Raw genomic sequence first — 18,163 nt, 5'->3', positions numbered from 1 at the left:
TATCCATTATCAATACGCTTTGGGCTTATCAAGCCTGTTATCGAGCATAGCAACCTATGATGTCATGATTAAACAATCAAGACAAGAGGCGATCAAGAAATACATGTAATCATCCGTGCTGGCACAAACATGTCGGTCTAAAAGTGTATTGATACCTGCCAACCAGCACCGCCTGGGTAAACAAAATTACACTTTTAAGGTGACTTCACTGCACACAGTTAACAGTTTTTATCAGTAAATAGGTCAATTGCCTTCCGTCTGTTAGAAAAGTACCGTATTTGAAGTCCCTAGAAAAACATGCTGGTTCTATTCAGAATTTATTGTCGTCTACCGTCTTTCCACAAAATAATAGAAAATGCTCGATAGTGGGCTCGATAAGAACCGGCTCGATAAGCCTGATCGATAAGGTACTCGTTATCAATAAGAATGAACGAGCTCCATCCCTCTCGGTCTGCTGGAATGTCATTGTCAGCAAATAGGCTTCCTCTTTAGTTCCTCAAAATGTTTCAGCTGTAGCATTTATTCACCACTTAAGCCTTATTATAATTTGAAGAAAGCCGAACCTCAAGATTATAGATTGGCTGACAAGACATCTGCATCACCACTTTTTCCATGAGGGCCTATTCTTCTTTGATAGTTCCCCCCCCCCCCCGGCTGTGCGTGTCAGTACCTGTATGTGTCTTCTGTTTACTTGAATGCAGTGGCTCGACTGTTAAAGTTATAACATTAGTTTCAAGTCCCCCCCCCCCCCACCCGCCCTCCAGTTTCTAGTGTCATAGAACCACTGTGTGATTATTACACTCACTTTAATTGCATATAGGTGAAGGAGCCCTGAGCAAAGTATTAGCTCTTGACCCACATACTGTACACGGCAATCATTGTTTGTTTTCCCTGTCTGTCTGTCTGTCATTGACATTGACATTAGAGGCCGACCAATACCAGAGTTTTCTAAGCCCCGATGGCGATCTTGATTTTGGCGAGTCCTACACCACTGATTAACGACCATTGTCCAGAACATTTGATTTAACGTATTAGCAAACAAGTAAATATTAAACAGTCTGTCAGACTCCTTGAGTGAACAGATTGAGTGGTATTCCGCTTTAAGTGGTTGACCCTACCTGAGGTCCTCAGGTGGGGCTCTCTTAAATGTCCCCAAAACTCTGTGTAACCAAGGGAGATGAAGCCTTCTCCGTTCAAGCTCCTAAACTCTGGAATGCCCTAACCGAGTCAATTCGACAAGCTGATACGGTCATATCCTTTAAATCACTTCTGAAAACATATCAGAAAAACCTTCTTGTAAATCACCCGTCCATGTTATGTTTGTGAAAATAAATTTGACTCTTTATATTATGGGGAGAAATTTGTCTCGAATGTTTTTACAAATGTTCCATGATTTACAAATGTGTTTCCAAGATTTACAAATGTGTTTACAAGATTTGCAAATGTTTTTCCACGATTTACAAATGTATTTCGTATTTTTACAAAAAATATATAGATTTGTGTGTGCGTTTATCCTAAAATACCATTTGTAAATCCTCAATTCTGCGTGTGAATTGTAAATCTGCATTTGGCATTCCTTTTTCCTGTTGAATCATTTTGAGACAAACGTCACGCTTTTTTATGATAATTTTCACAAATGTATTGTCCTATCCACAAAAAAACATGTAACTTGTAAGTTGGCATTTAAATACATTTTTACAAATATATGACAATTTGTAAAAGAAATAATTTATACTTGGCACATTTATCATAAAATATCATTTGTAAATCATCAACTCTGTGTGTCAGAGTTGATGATTTTCTCAATGCATTTGTGACTCCAGGCACTTGTGGATTTTCTCAATGCATTTGTGACTCCAGCCACTTGTGGATTTTCTCAATGCATTTGTGACTCCAGCCACTTGTGGATTTTCTCAAAGCATTTGTGAAACCAGCACAAGGTAAAAATGTCTCAAAAAGGTGATTGGCTGCCTCGTTGCTAGGCTGCCTCTAAGCCAATGGGAGATTTACCATAAATCCCATAGTCTGAAGTCTTCAGACTATGGGATTTATGGCAGTCCAAGTTCCAGTAGATGAGTTGGATGCTCATTCATTATTGAGATCCTTGGTTGTCCAGTTCCCCACTGTATTTCAAGTTGGACTGGTGTTGGAGGATGTTGTTGATACTCTCTCATGGTCTGAACTGCAGTGCACAATTGTGTTAATGCCTCTCTAACCTCCTGGGACACCGGAACATGCTGTGACACAATATCAATGAAAACTATTTTCCTGTGCACATGCAAATTCCAGGTAGTCCACATCCAGGGGTGCTTACTGGAGAGAATGTGACACCCTGTCATAATTTCCAAGACCTGATGTCTAAGCAATTCCTACAATGCAAAAATAATTCAACCACTTTAACCCCCTATGTACAAGCTCACTATTGCTATGCCACAAGTTGTGAGCTTGCAGATCTGCTATTTTCAGAAACATTTAGATAAAAACATTTGGAGGATTTTTATGATCTTCAGACTGAAGATCATAAAACACAGCAACGTGAAACTGTGAGCTACAAGGCAGAGGCTGCAGCAAAACAAACTTTAGATTGATGTTCATAAACGTGAGATTTCTGCACAGGTCTGTTATGACTTGTTATTCTTATTTAGTCACTACATAACATAATGGAAATGGAGAGAAGTCAACAAGCTGGAGTATGTATTCATTATGATTAATAGCAATTCATATGCCTTCATTAAGATAGTTTAGACTAGGTCTAGATTGCCCATGTTTACTTTAGACTACTTTACTTTAAGTTTAGCATTACTTTACTTCATCTTTTAATGATATGCAGTAGCTTTATTTTCAGTGTTACCTGCTGCAAAATGGACAACAATACATCTTGTCCTGCACTTCAATAAAATGATTAGGCCTATTATCGTCATATTATTTACATTCCACCACAAACCTTATATTTTGGTTGCTAAACCCTTATAGTTAAAACAGTGGTTCATCAAGGGGACCCCTAAATTAATAGTTAGGCTATGCATTTGGCCACAGACCCCCGTGCGGCCGGGCCCCACCTGAAAATATTTTGTGAAAGGGAGTGGGACCCCCGTTTCAAGATATATAAAAAAAAATCCTCCAAATGGTCTAAATGTTTCTGAAAATAGCAGATCTGCAAGCTCACAACTTGTGGCATAGCAATAGTGAGCTTGTACATAGGGGGTTAAAGTGGTTGAACTGAAATCCTTTTGCTGTGGACTTGTTTCCAGATACTTATCATGATACTGACCGTGATGACATGATACTGATTGTGATATGACACTGACATGTCACTGACTGTGATACTGACGTCATAATATTATACTGACACTTATGACGTTATTGTAAAAACCTGGCTCCTCTCACCAAATTTGTCCTATTATTTACATTCTCTCCAGTAAGCACCCCTGGATGTGGACTACCTGGAATTTGCATGTGCACAGGAAAATAGTTTTCATTGATATTGTGTCACAGCATGTTCCGGTGTCCCAGGAGGTTAGAGAGGCATTAACACAATTGTGCACTGCAGTTCAGACCATGAGAGAGTATCAACAACATCCTCCAACACCAGTCCAACTTGAAATACAGTGGGGAACTGGACGACCAAGGATCTCAATAATGAATGAGCATCCAACTCATCTACTGGAACTTGGACTGCCATAAATCCCATAGTCTGAAGACTTCAGACTATGGGATTTATGGTAAGTCTCCCATTGGCTTAGAGGCAGCCTAGCAACGAGGCAGCCAATCACCTTTTTGAGACATTTTTACCTTGTGCTGGTTTCACAAATGCTTTGAGAAAATCCACAAGTGGCTGGAGTCACAAATGCATTGAGAAAATCCACAAGTGGCTGGAGTCACAAATGCATTGAGAAAATCCACAAGTGCCTGGAGTCACAAATGCATTGAGAAAATCCACAAATCATCAACTCTGACACACAGAGTTGATGATTTACAAATGATATTTTATGATAAATGCGCCTGCAAATATATATATATATATATATTTTTTTTTACAAATTGTCATATATTTGTAAAAATGTATTTAAATGCCAACTTACAAGTTACATGTTTTTTTGTGGATAGGACAATACATTTGTGAAAATTATCATAAAAAAGCGTGACGTTTGTCTCAAAATGATTCAACAGGAAAAAGGAATGCCAAATGCAGATTTACAATTCACACGCAGAATTGAGGATTTACAAATGGTATTTTAGGATAAACGCACACACAAATCTATATATTTTTTGTAAAAATACGAAATACATTTGTAAATCGTGGAAAAACATTTGCAAATCTTGTAAACACATTTGTAAATCTTGGAAACACATTTGTAAATCATGGAACATTTGTAAAAACATTTGAGACAAATTTCTCCCCATATTATATGTCCTCTTACTATTAGCATTTAAAACTGTCAATAGTTTTTCTTGCTTTTTTGTCTTTCATGTGTAATTTTTCAGTGCAGGACTGAAAAGTTCTATATACTATTATATATTATCATAACAACATTATTAAAGAGGGACATCCGTTCAGCCCCTACTCTCCCATTACAGGAGGTAACTTAACCCAGCCTCAGCAGAAATATTAAGAGGTCAAACATATGCTGTCAGATGCTACAGTATCACTTTGTGTGCTTTGACCACTTGAATCCAGATTAACCATTTTAATCCCTATAGATACTCCCTATAGTTATTGTTGACATTCAGTACAAGCAGTAGGACAGACAGACAGACAGACAGACAGACAGACAGACAGACAGACAGACAGACAGACAGACAGAATAAATATTGCTGTATTGTATAGTTGCTCATAATATGTTGGCTAACATCTCCCCCTACTGTCGTGTATTATGTTCACCTAGCATAAACGTTTTAGTGTCAACTTGCAAACAATGTCATGATATTTTGCATTTTGTGTTTCCTTGCTTGTCTCTGTTTTGCCACTGATCTGTACAGCACTTTGGTCAACCTTGGTTGTTTTAAACGTGCTTTAAATAAAGTTTGATTTGATTTGATTTGATTTGATTTGATTTGATTTGATTTGATTTGATTTAATTTGATTTGATTTGATTTGATTTGATATCACTGAGGCATTGTCAAATAACGTGCTCCCTATTCACTCCACACTCCTCATATGGACAGTGTATGAGTGCATTCTTCAATGGCAATATAAAATGATGTTAGAAAATGTTGTCCTTTTCAGTCAGTAATGATGGTCTGTTGTTCTGTAACTGTGTGTAGGTCACGTCGGGGCGCCACTCCCCTGTAACCTCATAAAGCTGGTGGATGTGGCTGAGAAGAACTACTTCGCTTCCAAGGGAGAGGGAGAGGTGAGTGTGCTCTGAATAAGTGTACAGCAGAGGTTTTCAACCCTTTTCATATCAAGGGAAGTGCCATTATGTATTCGGCACTGGAGCCACAAAGACCACCATATATGAAAACCTATATGAAAACACAGGCCTGAGGCCTACCATACCAGGCCTCAGGCCTACCATTGCGTGGCACATCTATGCACGGAATATCTATATTCACAGTGAAGGGGGTGTTGTTGAGAAGAACCACACGCCCACTCCCCACTCCACACTTTGCTGACATTATTCCTCTCTGTCGTGTCTGTCTTCCTCTTGACTAATCAACCAACCAGGTATGTGTGAAAGGACCAAATGTGTTCAAGGGCTACCTCAAAGACCCGGAACGGACCGCTGAGACGCTGGACTCCGATGGCTGGCTCCACACCGGAGATATCGGGAAATGGTTACCGGTAAGCATCGCCACATCACACTCCACTATATATCTAAATAGATATTGTGCATTCTTATATAGTATACTGTACACCAGTGTTCCCCAATGAATTGTCCTCAAGGCCCATATTTTGACTAGGGTACCAGGCTGGGGGCCGAGTCCGCACGTGCAAGGTCGAGGTCTTGCCCTGAAAATTCATTTTCAGGGCAAGACCCCATTTGAAAAGGATGCCCAGTTTGACATGCATAGGCTACTGACCCCCATTTAATGCCATTTATATCTGGGGGACCCCCAGATATTCTTCCAGGGGCCACAAGGGGGCGCTCGCGGGCCGCCTATCGGGGAACCCTGCTGTACACACATACTTCCTGCACGGTTTCTTCCACTGTTAATGTGTGGGTGAATGTGTTTGTGAATGGGTGAATGTAATGCAAATCATAAAGCGCCTCATCTCCTCTCCTCTCCTCCTAGAATGGCACTCTGAAGATCATTGACAGGAAGAAGCACATTTTCAAGCTGGCGCAGGGGGAGTACATCTCCCCTGAGAAGATAGAGAACATCTACATCAGGAGTGAACCTGTGTCACAGCTCTACATTCACGGAGACAGCCTGCAGGTGAGGGCCACTCACAAACAGCACGTATGTGGGGGCCACCCACAAACAGCACGTATGTGGGGGCCACTCACAAACAGCATATATGTGGGGGCCACTCACAAACAGCATATATGTGGGGGCCACTCACAAACAGCATATATGTGGGGGCCACTCACAAACAGCGCGTATGTGGGGGCCACTCACAAACAGCATATATGTGGGGGCCACTCACAAACAGCATATATGTGGGGGCCACTCACAAACAGCATATATGTGGGGGCCACTCACAAACAGCACTTATGTGGGGGCCACACACAAACAGCACATATGTGGGGGCCACGCCGGTATCTTGACAGTTAGCGTGTCAGTTTTCCACAGTTTTAGCAGGTTTAGCTCTCTTTTTCTACACCACCACTGGTTCTCAACCTGTGGGCCCGTGCGAGTGGGCTAAATAATAGACAATCGATGATATAACATTATTAAAAAGTGATATCAATTAATATAATAAAATAAAATAAAAAAGTATTCTACGATAGTTCCATTGATCCAAGGTGGAATGCAATTGATTATAAAAAAACATGAAGGATTTTACAGTGTAGATAGGGGTCCCAAAGAACTGGCCTGGCCTGATGCATATCAAACTGGGGTGTATTTTATATTAAATAGGTTGAACATCACTGGTCTAAGACGTGGTCATGGTTTCAGCAGTTCATCGCTAGTGTCAAGAGAGAAAAAGAGTATGATCCAATGTTATGGAATGTCAGTCCCTATTCCCTAAGGACATCTGGCACATTATCTACAGTGTGGGCACCTTCATCTCCTCACAAAGGGTCTTTACATCCCGATTAGACACACCCACGTACACTCACGACTCTCTGTCATCAGCGTAAAATATATCTTGACCTATGGTTGAACCATGGGGCAAAGACACACACACACACACACACACACACACACACACACACACACACACACGCATAAGCAGATTAAGCACACACGTAAGATCACTCACACGCACGTACACACACACACACACACACACACACACACACACACACACACACACACACACATGCAAACTGACACAGTACATGCAGTGTAAGTGTCTTATAAACCTTGTAGTAGAACATAGTACATATATCTCTGTTGTCTGTTCACAGGGAGATAATGGCGCATCTTACACACACACAAGATCTCACACACTCGCGAGCACACACACACACACACACACACACACACACACACACACACACACACACACACACACACACACACACACATGCACACATGATTTTAGAATATTCCTCGAATATGGGGGAAATGTATGATTATAAAAATGTATATTCAAATGTATTTGTTTATTTAATTATGCTTTTTGTTTATTTGACAGGGAATACAAAAAGCAATGTATCAAGTTCTAAAAACAAACAAAATATATATTTTTATTACTTCCGAGCAACGTGTCCCACTTCTGCTTGTATCCTGTTTTTAAAATAGCAGGTCATTTTTTATGAGGGAAAAAAAGAGTGTGCGCTCCTAAATGCACCAAATGGGCAATTCTTGGCCGAAACCGAATACCGAAACAGTTGGCCGAATACCGAATAGCCGAATATGATTCATATTATCATTTATTTGTTTCCCCACTTTTTGTTGTACCATTGCTGTCATGGCTGTACCTTTGTTGTAGAGCTACATGATAATGGCAAAAGACATGATTACATTTTGATCACTTCATCACAACAATAATAGTAGGTTACGAAAGTAGTTGTAGTTCTTTGACTACTCGGTTTTGGCTCTAAAATCAACCCAACCGAATACCGAATATGCATTTTTTGCCACTATTCAGCTGAATATTGGGTGCATCCCTACTCCTATCAGTCATTCAACTGGGAACACCTTGGAAGCCCACCAAAGACCCCTGGAGGTCCCCAGACCCCACTTTCAGAACCAGTGCTGACATTGTTTTTGTTATGTTTCTTCTCCCCCTGCCTGGCCGTCTCATCTAGTCCTGTTTGGTGGGCATCGTGGTACCTGATCCAGATGTCATGCCTGAATGGGCCAAGAAGAAAGGCATGCAAGGATCCTACAAGGACCTGTGCAAAAACACGGTAGGAGGCTAACAACGGCATATCCCACAACATCCAGCTTTTTACTTCCAACATTCATCATTGTCTGACATCCAGCTCGAAGCATAGATGCAGATACTATTGATATGTTATGAATAAAGAATTTGCTGTAATTTCGTTGTTGGTGTTGTTGTTGTCTGGAGCAGGTGCTGAAGAAGGCTATACTTGAAGACCTGGTGCGCCTTGGCAAGGCTAGCGGCCTCCACTCTTTTGAGCAGGTATGTGTGCTAGAAAGACAGAAAGAAAGAAAGAAAGAAAGAAAGAAATTAAGTTGTGAATGCTGTTCTCTGACATCACCTGGATCAAAAACTCCTGACTTTCTGTTATAGCAAGCACATAATGTGGGCAGGGACAGTTCACGGGTAGCGTTCTTCCCACCCTCAATAAATGTGACCATGGTGCCCTTGAGCAAGGCAGTTATGTCCCCATTGTTCAGTGGCCCGAGAACGTGGCTGCACAGGGAAGCGTCCTGTTGGAATATGAAAAATAAATGGAATGATTACAAAGGACCATGCACGCTTTTTGTATGCATAGAAAATGAGAACAGGTAGGCATCTTTCTTTAACCCATTTCAAAGTCAAAGTCATACGATTTGTCACACACGTTACCGCAGTGAAATTTGTTCTCCGCATTTGACCCATCTCTTGGAGCGGTGAGCCGCAGCCAAGGAGCGGTGAGCTGCAGCCGTGCCGCGCTCGGGAATCATTTGATTAGTAGATTTGACCCCCAATCCAACCCTTTGATGCTGCGTGCCAAGCAGGGAGGCATTGGGTCCCATTTTTACAGTCTTTGGTATGACCCGGCCGGGGATCGAACCCCCACCTCCCAGTTTCAGGGCGGACACTCTAACCACAAGGCCACTGTCTGGTTTAGGAATATTCCCTAGCTCAATACAACAATTGACAATTGACATGCAACTAAATCTCCTGTGACTCATTAGAATCTAATGAGTCACAGGAGATTTAGTTGCATGTCAATACTGTCCAATACTAGAAGACTATCTAATGATTAGATAGTCTTCTAGTATTGGACTCTCTGTATGCTCATTCCATGTTACGTCTTGGACATTTACTGTTTGCCATACATCTCATGGAATTCGGTGTCACATGCATTTGTTTGCTATTTCCCTTTTTGAGGTGAAAAACGTCTACATCCACAACGAGATGTTCTCCATCCAAAATGGCCTCCTGACCCCGACGCTAAAGGCCAAGAGGCCTGAGTTGAAGGAGTTCTTTAAAGACAAAATCGAGGACCTCTATAGCAGCATCACCATGTGAAGACTCGTTGGACCCCGTTTCCCAACAAGCATCTTAATACTAAGATCCTCTTTGTCCATTAACTTTAATGCCACCCATTAACTTAATGCGATGATGAACACACATCTTAGCCTTTTTATGCTTTTTGAGAGCAAGGCGAGCCTGGGCTGCCCCCACCTGCAATCCACCCAAACAAACGAATGCCCTGTCCCCAGCAGCAGCACCCCATTGACACTTTTACGTTAAGAAATCCATGCATCATTCCACCTCCCGTCTTTTCTGCCCTCCATCAGTTTAAACCCTTCCAAAAAAAGAAAATACAATTTGAAACCTGCTGTCTTACAACAGCGAGCGTGATGTCCTCGTCTGTACTCTAGCTCGGGGGGAGATGTTTATACATGTGTAACGATGCTGACACCTGCTGGAAATAATGGACGTAACAGCCCAATGGACAACCAGTAGACACTAAACCAATCAAATAAGCTGCTGACAGCGGTGCCAGGGCGCATGGACTGACAAATCTCCCTAGCTTCGCTGATCACCCACTGATAGAGCGGGCATTGAACTTGTGTCAAACTCAAATGTCGACAATGGACCAAAACAGGCGATCCCTCATTGTTCGAGGGTCCGAATTTGCTGTAAAGTTGGGAGAACACTAAGAATAGCACTCTCCGCCTCACCCACTAATCAACGTGTGGCCCATAGACCTCCATCCTGGGCAAAGCAAAAAATTGAGCTACAACCAAATTACAACTCTTTTTCATAAATGTATTCATTTAGTCAGATTTATCTCTACATGGCTGTGATGGTCAGTTAGCCTGCATGCTTTTCAAACGGCTCAGCCTGTTGTACTGATCATAAAGTTAGCACAATCCACTGTCGACGCAATCATTACTTTTTTTTCCCCCTCTGTTCATCTTTGCACTTAGAGTTTGTCAGGTAAAAGAAAAATAAATGAAATAATGCAAATCCAGGTCTCAGGGCAATGCATGCGGTTTGCCCTGCATTGCTGGGGCCCTTACCATGATGAGACTTGAAGAAGATGAGAAAGTCTTTGTGGGCATCAAAGAGCAGGTCGTATTAAAGCCGTCCACAGCCACTGCTGCTAGTGCAAGGCTTTGTAATGTAGTCAAGGCCTACAAGCTTCATTCACTGAAGGAAGATAGAACAACCATGGACCCAGATATATTTAAAAAAAGACCCCCCTCCCCCCAGAGTTTACACATAGAATGAGTAATGTATAGGCTTTTTAAGTTGATACTGTCCCAAAGCATAAACAATGTGGATGTACATAAATGAGGACACCTAGATGTAAGCATATTTATTAAAGCAACGGTTTGACTGGATTTTTTTTCTTCCTTTTTTGCGTGTAGTGAGATGGATTGTACTATTTATTTATCTATTCAGCTGTAAAATGGAATCAGAACCATATCCTTGTAATGACAAAGTGCAGCAATAGGGATGAGGGAGGTTGGGGAATGGGAAGAGGGAACTGAAATAAAACAAAGAAATATTCTGGAATGATTTTAAATTTGTGTTGCTTTTTTGAAATGCTGTGTTCCTTTTGCTATAATATGTCAAATCATGGAAGAATGTAGGGCTGTACTCAATGATTAGGTTGATTTGGTCTTATTTGACCGATAACTGTTCGGCCTCATTCACACGTATCAAACACAAATCAAGCAAATGTTTGGTTGTTTTTTTGGGCCACCACAATGTAACTCCCATTGGAAAAGCATTGTGGTGGCCCAAAACAACGACCAAACATTTACTTGATTGGTGTTTGATACGTGTGAATGAGGCCTTAGGCCCTGTACACACATATCAGACGATATGCCCCCCTCCCCCATCACACACCTGTTTGGTCAAACCACGTGACTTCCATTGGAAAAGCATTGACTTCGGCCATGAATCACGGACAGTACAGAGCATGTTCGTCTGATATGTGTGTACAGGGCCCTAGCCTGCATGGTTTCCAGCCTGATTCGCTAAGTGTCATCACCTGTATGTGTCATCGCCTGTAAGTGTCATCACCTGTAAGTGTCATCACCTGTAAAGACCAGGTGAACTAGGTTGGCTAAGTTGGCTAACGAGCTCAAGACACTATAAAAATGGGCTGCGTGTGAGTGTGACTGCCATTTAGTGCGAGACATGGCCAAAGCATTTTCGGGGGCCCCCAGCCAAAAACTTTGAGAACCCCTGTTCTAGAGCAGTGGTTTTCAAAGTAGGGGTTATTGGAGCTCATGAGGTCGTAGGTCTGCTATTTTTGAATATCTCAAACTAAAAATACCTTTTTAGTTTATATCGGCTACTAAAAATGGCTGATCTACAGACTCAAAATGTGTCACATAAATTAAAACACTGATGAAAGGAAAATGAACACACATCTTCCTTCATGGGGGTCACTGCCACTGGTACATCTTTTCAGTCTGTAAATATATGGGGGTCCTAGACATGAAAATGTAAGAGGTACCACTTTTCTAATGTCCATGTTTGAGGTCTTGTGTGCAGTATGCATGGGTGTATCCCTGTTAAAAGACACAATGAAAAACAACTGCGTGATGACATAGAAATGTAATGCCTTATGAATAAATATAAATAAAGTGTATTCACAGGTGTGATTTCCATAGCTCATGTTCCTCCAAAGTCCAAACAGCAGGTTTTAATTATACAGGGCTACTCTGTTTTGAATATCATTCAAGATGACGTCCAGACGGTGTATTGCTCGTTTTAAACTACCTGTAGACTCATTGATTGATTGAAGTATTTATTAACAGTTTGCAGAATAGGTACATTTCAAGCACAACTCAATACAAACACTGTTAACTGTGGACGACACCATAAAGTCAAGGGATTCACAAGTCTTAATGACCGTTGGTAGCAGGGTAGGGTGTTCCACATTTTGGTGGCATAGGAGCGAAATTAATTTAGTCCCTTGTTTGTGCCAAATCTGGGTTGCACATTGTTTGTTGAACTTTCTCTGGTGTTGTGGGTGTGGACTTCGTTGACATTAAGGAAGTAGAAAGGTACATGGGTATCTTGGTGGTGTAGTGAATCTTGTGGACCAGACCCATTGCAGGATGCTGTACTCTGTCGTCAACCCTAAGCCATTCCAGCCTGTCAAAATGGGCAGGGGTGAGGTGGGTTCGGGGAGTGAGGCCAAGTAGCCTGACCAGTTTGTTTTGGGAAGTCTGGACTCTGGAGCCTTGTTTTAAAGGCCTTTGAGGTGCTGTCATACCAAGAGGTGCATGCATAGGCGAAGAAACCTTGTACAAGGGCTCTTGTTAGGGTCTTCAAGGTGTTTTTGTTGACCAGTGAGGAGATCCTGTAAAGGAATCTTGTTATTTGGTTGACCTTTTTGATTACGTTGGAGGCCATTTCAAAACATTCTAAAACAACTCTCTCACAGTTGCACGCACTTTCCTTTGGAAAAAAACTCTGCCGTTTCCGAGGTTACACACACTTATAGGGACATTTCACCCCTTTTGCAAAAAGGCTGAGCCCAGTGTCTTTGATGTCATCGACACGGGGCTCACTTCCTTCCTGGACTACAATATAATGCTTTGGTTCTTCTTGGGGAGGGCTGTCTTACTGAGACAACATGTAGTCCAGGAAGTAGGCTAAGTGAGCCCATGCAGTGTCCATGACATCAGAGACACTGCTAAAATCTAAAATATCTAAAACCACATATTACACACATAAAGACCCCCAGGAAAGTGTTCTAAATCTTCTAAACGTCATTAACATATACTAGAACGATGCCCATGGGGTCTCTACAGGGGTGCCCATTGGGCACTGGCCTACTTGGAACGATGCAAGTTGGAAATGCATTCCCCACCCAGATATTTTATGTCTGTCTCCCTTTTATGCCCATATATGGAGTTATTTGTAAGGCATGCATATGCAGCCAGCTTGTGGACTTCTGTGTCTTGGCATGCCCAAATATGGAGTGTTGTGAGGTCAGAACAGGCCATCTCCATATATGGACACATGGGCAGGAGCCCGGTCCAGAGCCTGGGCAGAGGCCTTTTTGTGTCGAATTTGAAGTCGGTGGGGTTAACACACACACACACGCGCGCGCACACACACACACACACACACACACACACACACACACACACACACACACACACACACACACACACACACACAGTACACATAAGCTTTGCCATTGGCCCAAAATCGCCGCGACGGCAAAAGACTAAGCAATCACGAAGTCTCTCGTTCGGAATCGGATTGGTTACAACGGTCTGTCAATCATTGCTACCATAGAGTTTGCTAAATTGCTAGTGCTACATGGTGCTACACTACACCAACGCTGCGCAGCTGATTGTGAAATTCAAAACACGTACCTACAGAGGATTAGGAAGACGTGATTTGCGCTGAGAGAGAGAGAGAGAGAGAGAGATGGCAGGCGAGTGGATAAGCCCCTCACTGCAGACCGTGGACGAGTGGGAGAAAAACTCTATGGTAAAAAAGCGTCCTATTCCACCTTTGCCCACAACTGCATACACTGCAAAGTGGGCGAAGAAAAGGAAAACAGAGGAGGAAAAGAAGTTGACCAAGAAGGATTCAAGGGCTCGTGAGAAGACCAGAGTATTCCTCGGTGATGCATTTGTTCATTGGAGGGAACTTCGTGAGGTCAAAGGGCTCAGAACAGATGAAGAACTTGCTGTATTGCTTCTGGACAGGTATCAATTATCTTGGTCTATTTCTGTATTTTTGTAGGAAGTTATCCCGAACTGTGCACCATAACTTGTTATTAATGTTGTGTATTAGTACTAAGTAGTCCACTGCACTGAACGTTACTATGGAAACCTGCATCGCATCTGTCACGCCTCCGAGACACTCCATATATGGCCACAGAATTAATTCCATATGTTGATCTGACCTCATCAAACCCTGGGCCTGTACACTCAAAGGATACCGGAGAACTGTGACCATAGCGATTCCCCAAAAATCTTTTAACAGGAAGTGAGTTATGGACAATAACAATGTAAATGTCTACCTAAACTGTTGACAGTTTCTCCAAAAAGCATGCATGTCCCTTAATTGGGTCACCCTAAGACATCCTAGAAAGATACCATGCATGTCCCTTGGGTCACCCTAAGACATCCTAGAAAGATGGGGTGCCCCCAAACAAATCTTTAACAGGAAGTGAATTGACATAATTGAAAATGTTTCTCAAAAAGTATAGAATCTCATAGTTCAGTCAGACAACTCAAGGAGGATGTAATATATATATTTATTGAATATAAGATAATCAATGCAATATATTTATTATGGTTTGGCGATGTATTGGATCTGCTTTTTAGGTACGGGTCAAGCGCATCAGTCCCGACCATAGGGACTCCGAATCCCCCGTGCCTAAAACAGTAGATCCAAAACGACAGGTGGTAGCTGGGGTGGAGGTGGGTGAGCACGCACTTGTATACAGCAGCGCACAGTATACAATAAAGCATTAGCAAGTAAGCAAGCAGAATGAGCGCAAGTTGTATGACAGCAGCACGCTGATACAGCAGCAGTGGGCAAACAAGAAGGCAGAGGAATGCAAACCTCTGGTTCAAGTAGCCGGTATGAGAGATGGGGTGAGCTGTGATTGGCTGAGTGAATCATGTGGATGATGCTGTGGTGGCCCAATTAACGGCCGGCGCGCTGACTGAGGTTCCCTGACTGAACTTGCTCTGCGCATGTCTACGACAGGCGCAAATGCTCATAAGTATACGATTTGGCACATCTGATATGTCCCGACTCCCTTGGGTCATCCTAAGACATCCTAGAAGGAATCTGCAACAGGAAGTGAATTTTACTAAATTGAAAATCATAATCATGTGAACCATGGCTAGCGAGTTCAGAGCTGAGCGCTTTTCAACCTGCAATTTGTCCATGTGACTACGGTCACATAGCTTATACTACTGGGCTGGGAAAATGAATGGACCACAAATGATGATGCAATAATATGTGTGTTTATATTGTAGCTACATGAATGACAAGGACTCGTCGACATCTACACCCACCTCTGCACCTCTTGTGTCCAGCATCTACGCTGGGTCTCATTCCGACCGGTGAGTGTACATGAGTGTGCATGTTTATATGCAACTGGAACCACATGACACGTTGTCGTGGTTCTCCATTCACTATCGCTGTTATTTTCTCTGATGCCTGTGCCTACTGATGTGGGATGTCATTCAATCCAGGGCATGTAGGGCTGCCTTACTCATGTATTCAGTAACAGGCTCCACTAACTTAGTGGAGCCTGTAAAACGTGTCTGTCTGTCTGTCTGTCTGTGTCTCTCAATGTTTTGGGGTAATTTTAAGTTTTTAATATATATATATTTTTAAAGTTGATTCAGTATTTAGAATAGATATTTGGTATGAATTTAACCAGACACAGCTCCTTCCTATATAAACCCATTGTAACTTCAAACTCCAATTTAAACTCTCTCTGTTTTACATTCAACCTTCACATCAAAGTCCTGATTCTATTCCTTCATTCCAGACCAGTGTGTGTTTGTGGAGTCCACCTGCAGGTGAACACCAGTTCTCCAGCACCAACCAGCACCATTTCTATTAAACAGGAACCTCAAGAAGTTGAAGTAAAAGAAGAACAACTCATATGACCACGAGTAAGTTTCTTTCTTTCTTTCTTTCATCGTTGTCTCGTGTTTTAGGGATATCCTCTTATCAATGATGATCATTGGGGGAAATCTTACAATAATGATCATATCATATGTATCATTGAAACTCATTGAAACAAAATGTAAACAGTTTATATTAAATCAAATCATAAAGTGTATGTACACTAGTATAACACTTTGATTATGTTGGCCATGATGAGGCCATGAAGCAAAAACTGAATGATCTAATTTAGAAATCCAATAAGTGCTTCTTTATAAACCATTTTGTGGGAAGACGTTTTTTTAGACTGTTTCATTCTCTCTCCCTTCACAGATTAAAGGCGAACAGAAGAGGATGGAGCCCAAAGAAATGGAGGCTGCAGGGTCATCGTTGACATAGCAGTGAAAAGAAAAGATGATGATGATGATGATGATGATGATGATGAAGACGACAACACAGAGTCAGCCAGCACGGATACTGAGGACAGTAGTGATGACTGTGAGAGTGTACACATTTACAGTGATAAATCTGATGATGATGATGGCGCTCTATTCTGTGGAGCACTGGCACTGGCACCACCGACGGGTCGCTAGAAAAAGCAGGACCACCTTGTCAACAATGGTCTCATGAAAACACAAACTACATAACACCTGTAACAAAAACAAAAGTCTATCAACTGATAGGGTGCTGATGCTGTACCTCATCCCTCAGATATGAGGTACATGAGGCATTTTCAAATGCATTTCAACCACCCGGCAATCGGCAAGTTATGTAGCGAAGTTGTACACTTTACAGATGGATCGCATGGAGATCATCCTCAGAGCATGAGAGAAAGAGAGTAAAAGTTTGTACTTTATAGTACTTGTACTTAAGTCTGCTTTTAGAGATGACACAGTTGTAGCAGATCTCAGGTAATCAGGAGGTTGTTCCAGGGAGTAGTCTGCTTTTAGAGATGACACAGTTGTAGCAGATCTCAGGTAATCAGGAGGTTGTTCCAGGGAGTAGAACCATGACTAAATGCACCTTCACCTGATTCACATTTTATTCAACGTATACAGTATTAAGGAGACCAGTTCCTGGTGATCTGACATGATTTGATTGGTTTCTAGGTAGTGACTGAGGAGGTTACGATGCAGTTAAACGATTTAGGGCTGTATACATGTTGGTTACTTGTTCACATGATGTTATTTAAATAGACAAAATGATCACAATGCTAGGAATGCAAGTTCGGTAGCATGTTTAGACAGATGTTGGGTTTGATCTGTACCTGGCATCCTGGTTATGTTGTACTTAAATTATGTGAGTGTGTGTGTGTGTGTGTGTGTGTGTGTGTGTGTGTGTGTGTGTGTGTATCAGTAAAGGTAGAATTATACGGTGACTAACTTGGCATTGACAATACAAGTATGGGTCGTTTGGTTTTTCTATCAATTCACACATCTCACACATGTGTGATTCTCACATTTGTGCAAATCGTACAATAGGAAAATGATTGTGCTAAATGATGCAGAACCTAATACAGTCCTAATGCACTTTAATCCATATTTCCCAGTGACGGGTCTCATGTATGCTTTTAATGTTGCAGATATATGATTTGACCACTAGGTGTCGTATAGTACTTGTGTCTTTCAGTGCCTCACTGTATTCTGTTTTATATAATTATGTTAGTGTTTTGTTGTTTACAAGTGACCTTTTGACAAAAAAATAAATATTGGCTACTTATGTTTCAATGTGCCTTATTAGGTTTTTTTTTTTAAATATGCACCCACAGTGGATATTAATAAAATAATTGTTTTTATTTATTTG

The 18,163-nt window shown here is 41.7% G+C and overlaps 1 protein-coding gene and 1 long non-coding RNA gene across 4 annotated transcripts in view; both read left to right on the top strand.

Annotated features, from left to right (window-relative positions):
- The window catches only part of acsl6 (acyl-CoA synthetase long chain family member 6), a 103,401-nt gene extending 92,128 nt beyond the window's left edge, over nucleotides 1–11,273 (top strand). For all 3 annotated transcript variants that reach the window (XM_080780133.1, XM_080780131.1, XM_080780132.1), the window contains exons 16-21: nucleotides 5,266–5,354; nucleotides 5,669–5,785; nucleotides 6,238–6,381; nucleotides 8,367–8,468; nucleotides 8,633–8,704; nucleotides 9,623–11,273. In XM_080780133.1, coding sequence (XP_080636259.1) covers nucleotides 5,266–5,354; nucleotides 5,669–5,785; nucleotides 6,238–6,381; nucleotides 8,367–8,468; nucleotides 8,633–8,704; nucleotides 9,623–9,763 — 665 coding nt within the window. In that variant the 3' untranslated portion in view covers nucleotides 9,764–11,273. The remainder of the gene's footprint in view (nucleotides 1–5,265; nucleotides 5,355–5,668; nucleotides 5,786–6,237; nucleotides 6,382–8,366; nucleotides 8,469–8,632; nucleotides 8,705–9,622) is intronic.
- A 3,025-nt stretch (nucleotides 11,274–14,298) lies between these two features.
- On the top strand, nucleotides 14,299–16,796 carry LOC308327749. The gene is made up of 4 exons (XR_013965211.1): nucleotides 14,299–14,433; nucleotides 15,721–15,807; nucleotides 16,242–16,368; nucleotides 16,694–16,796. It is a non-coding gene; the product is annotated as an uncharacterized lncRNA (long non-coding RNA).
- Nucleotides 16,797–18,163: the final 1,367 nt, after the last annotated feature.

This window comes from Protomyctophum bolini (assembly GCF_963924005.1).
Source record: "Protomyctophum bolini genome assembly, chromosome: 13".
Lineage (NCBI taxonomy): Eukaryota > Metazoa > Chordata > Actinopteri > Myctophiformes > Myctophidae > Protomyctophum > Protomyctophum bolini.
The sequence above is the reverse complement of the archived record's forward strand: the minus strand, read 5'-3'. Positions and strand labels throughout refer to the sequence as shown.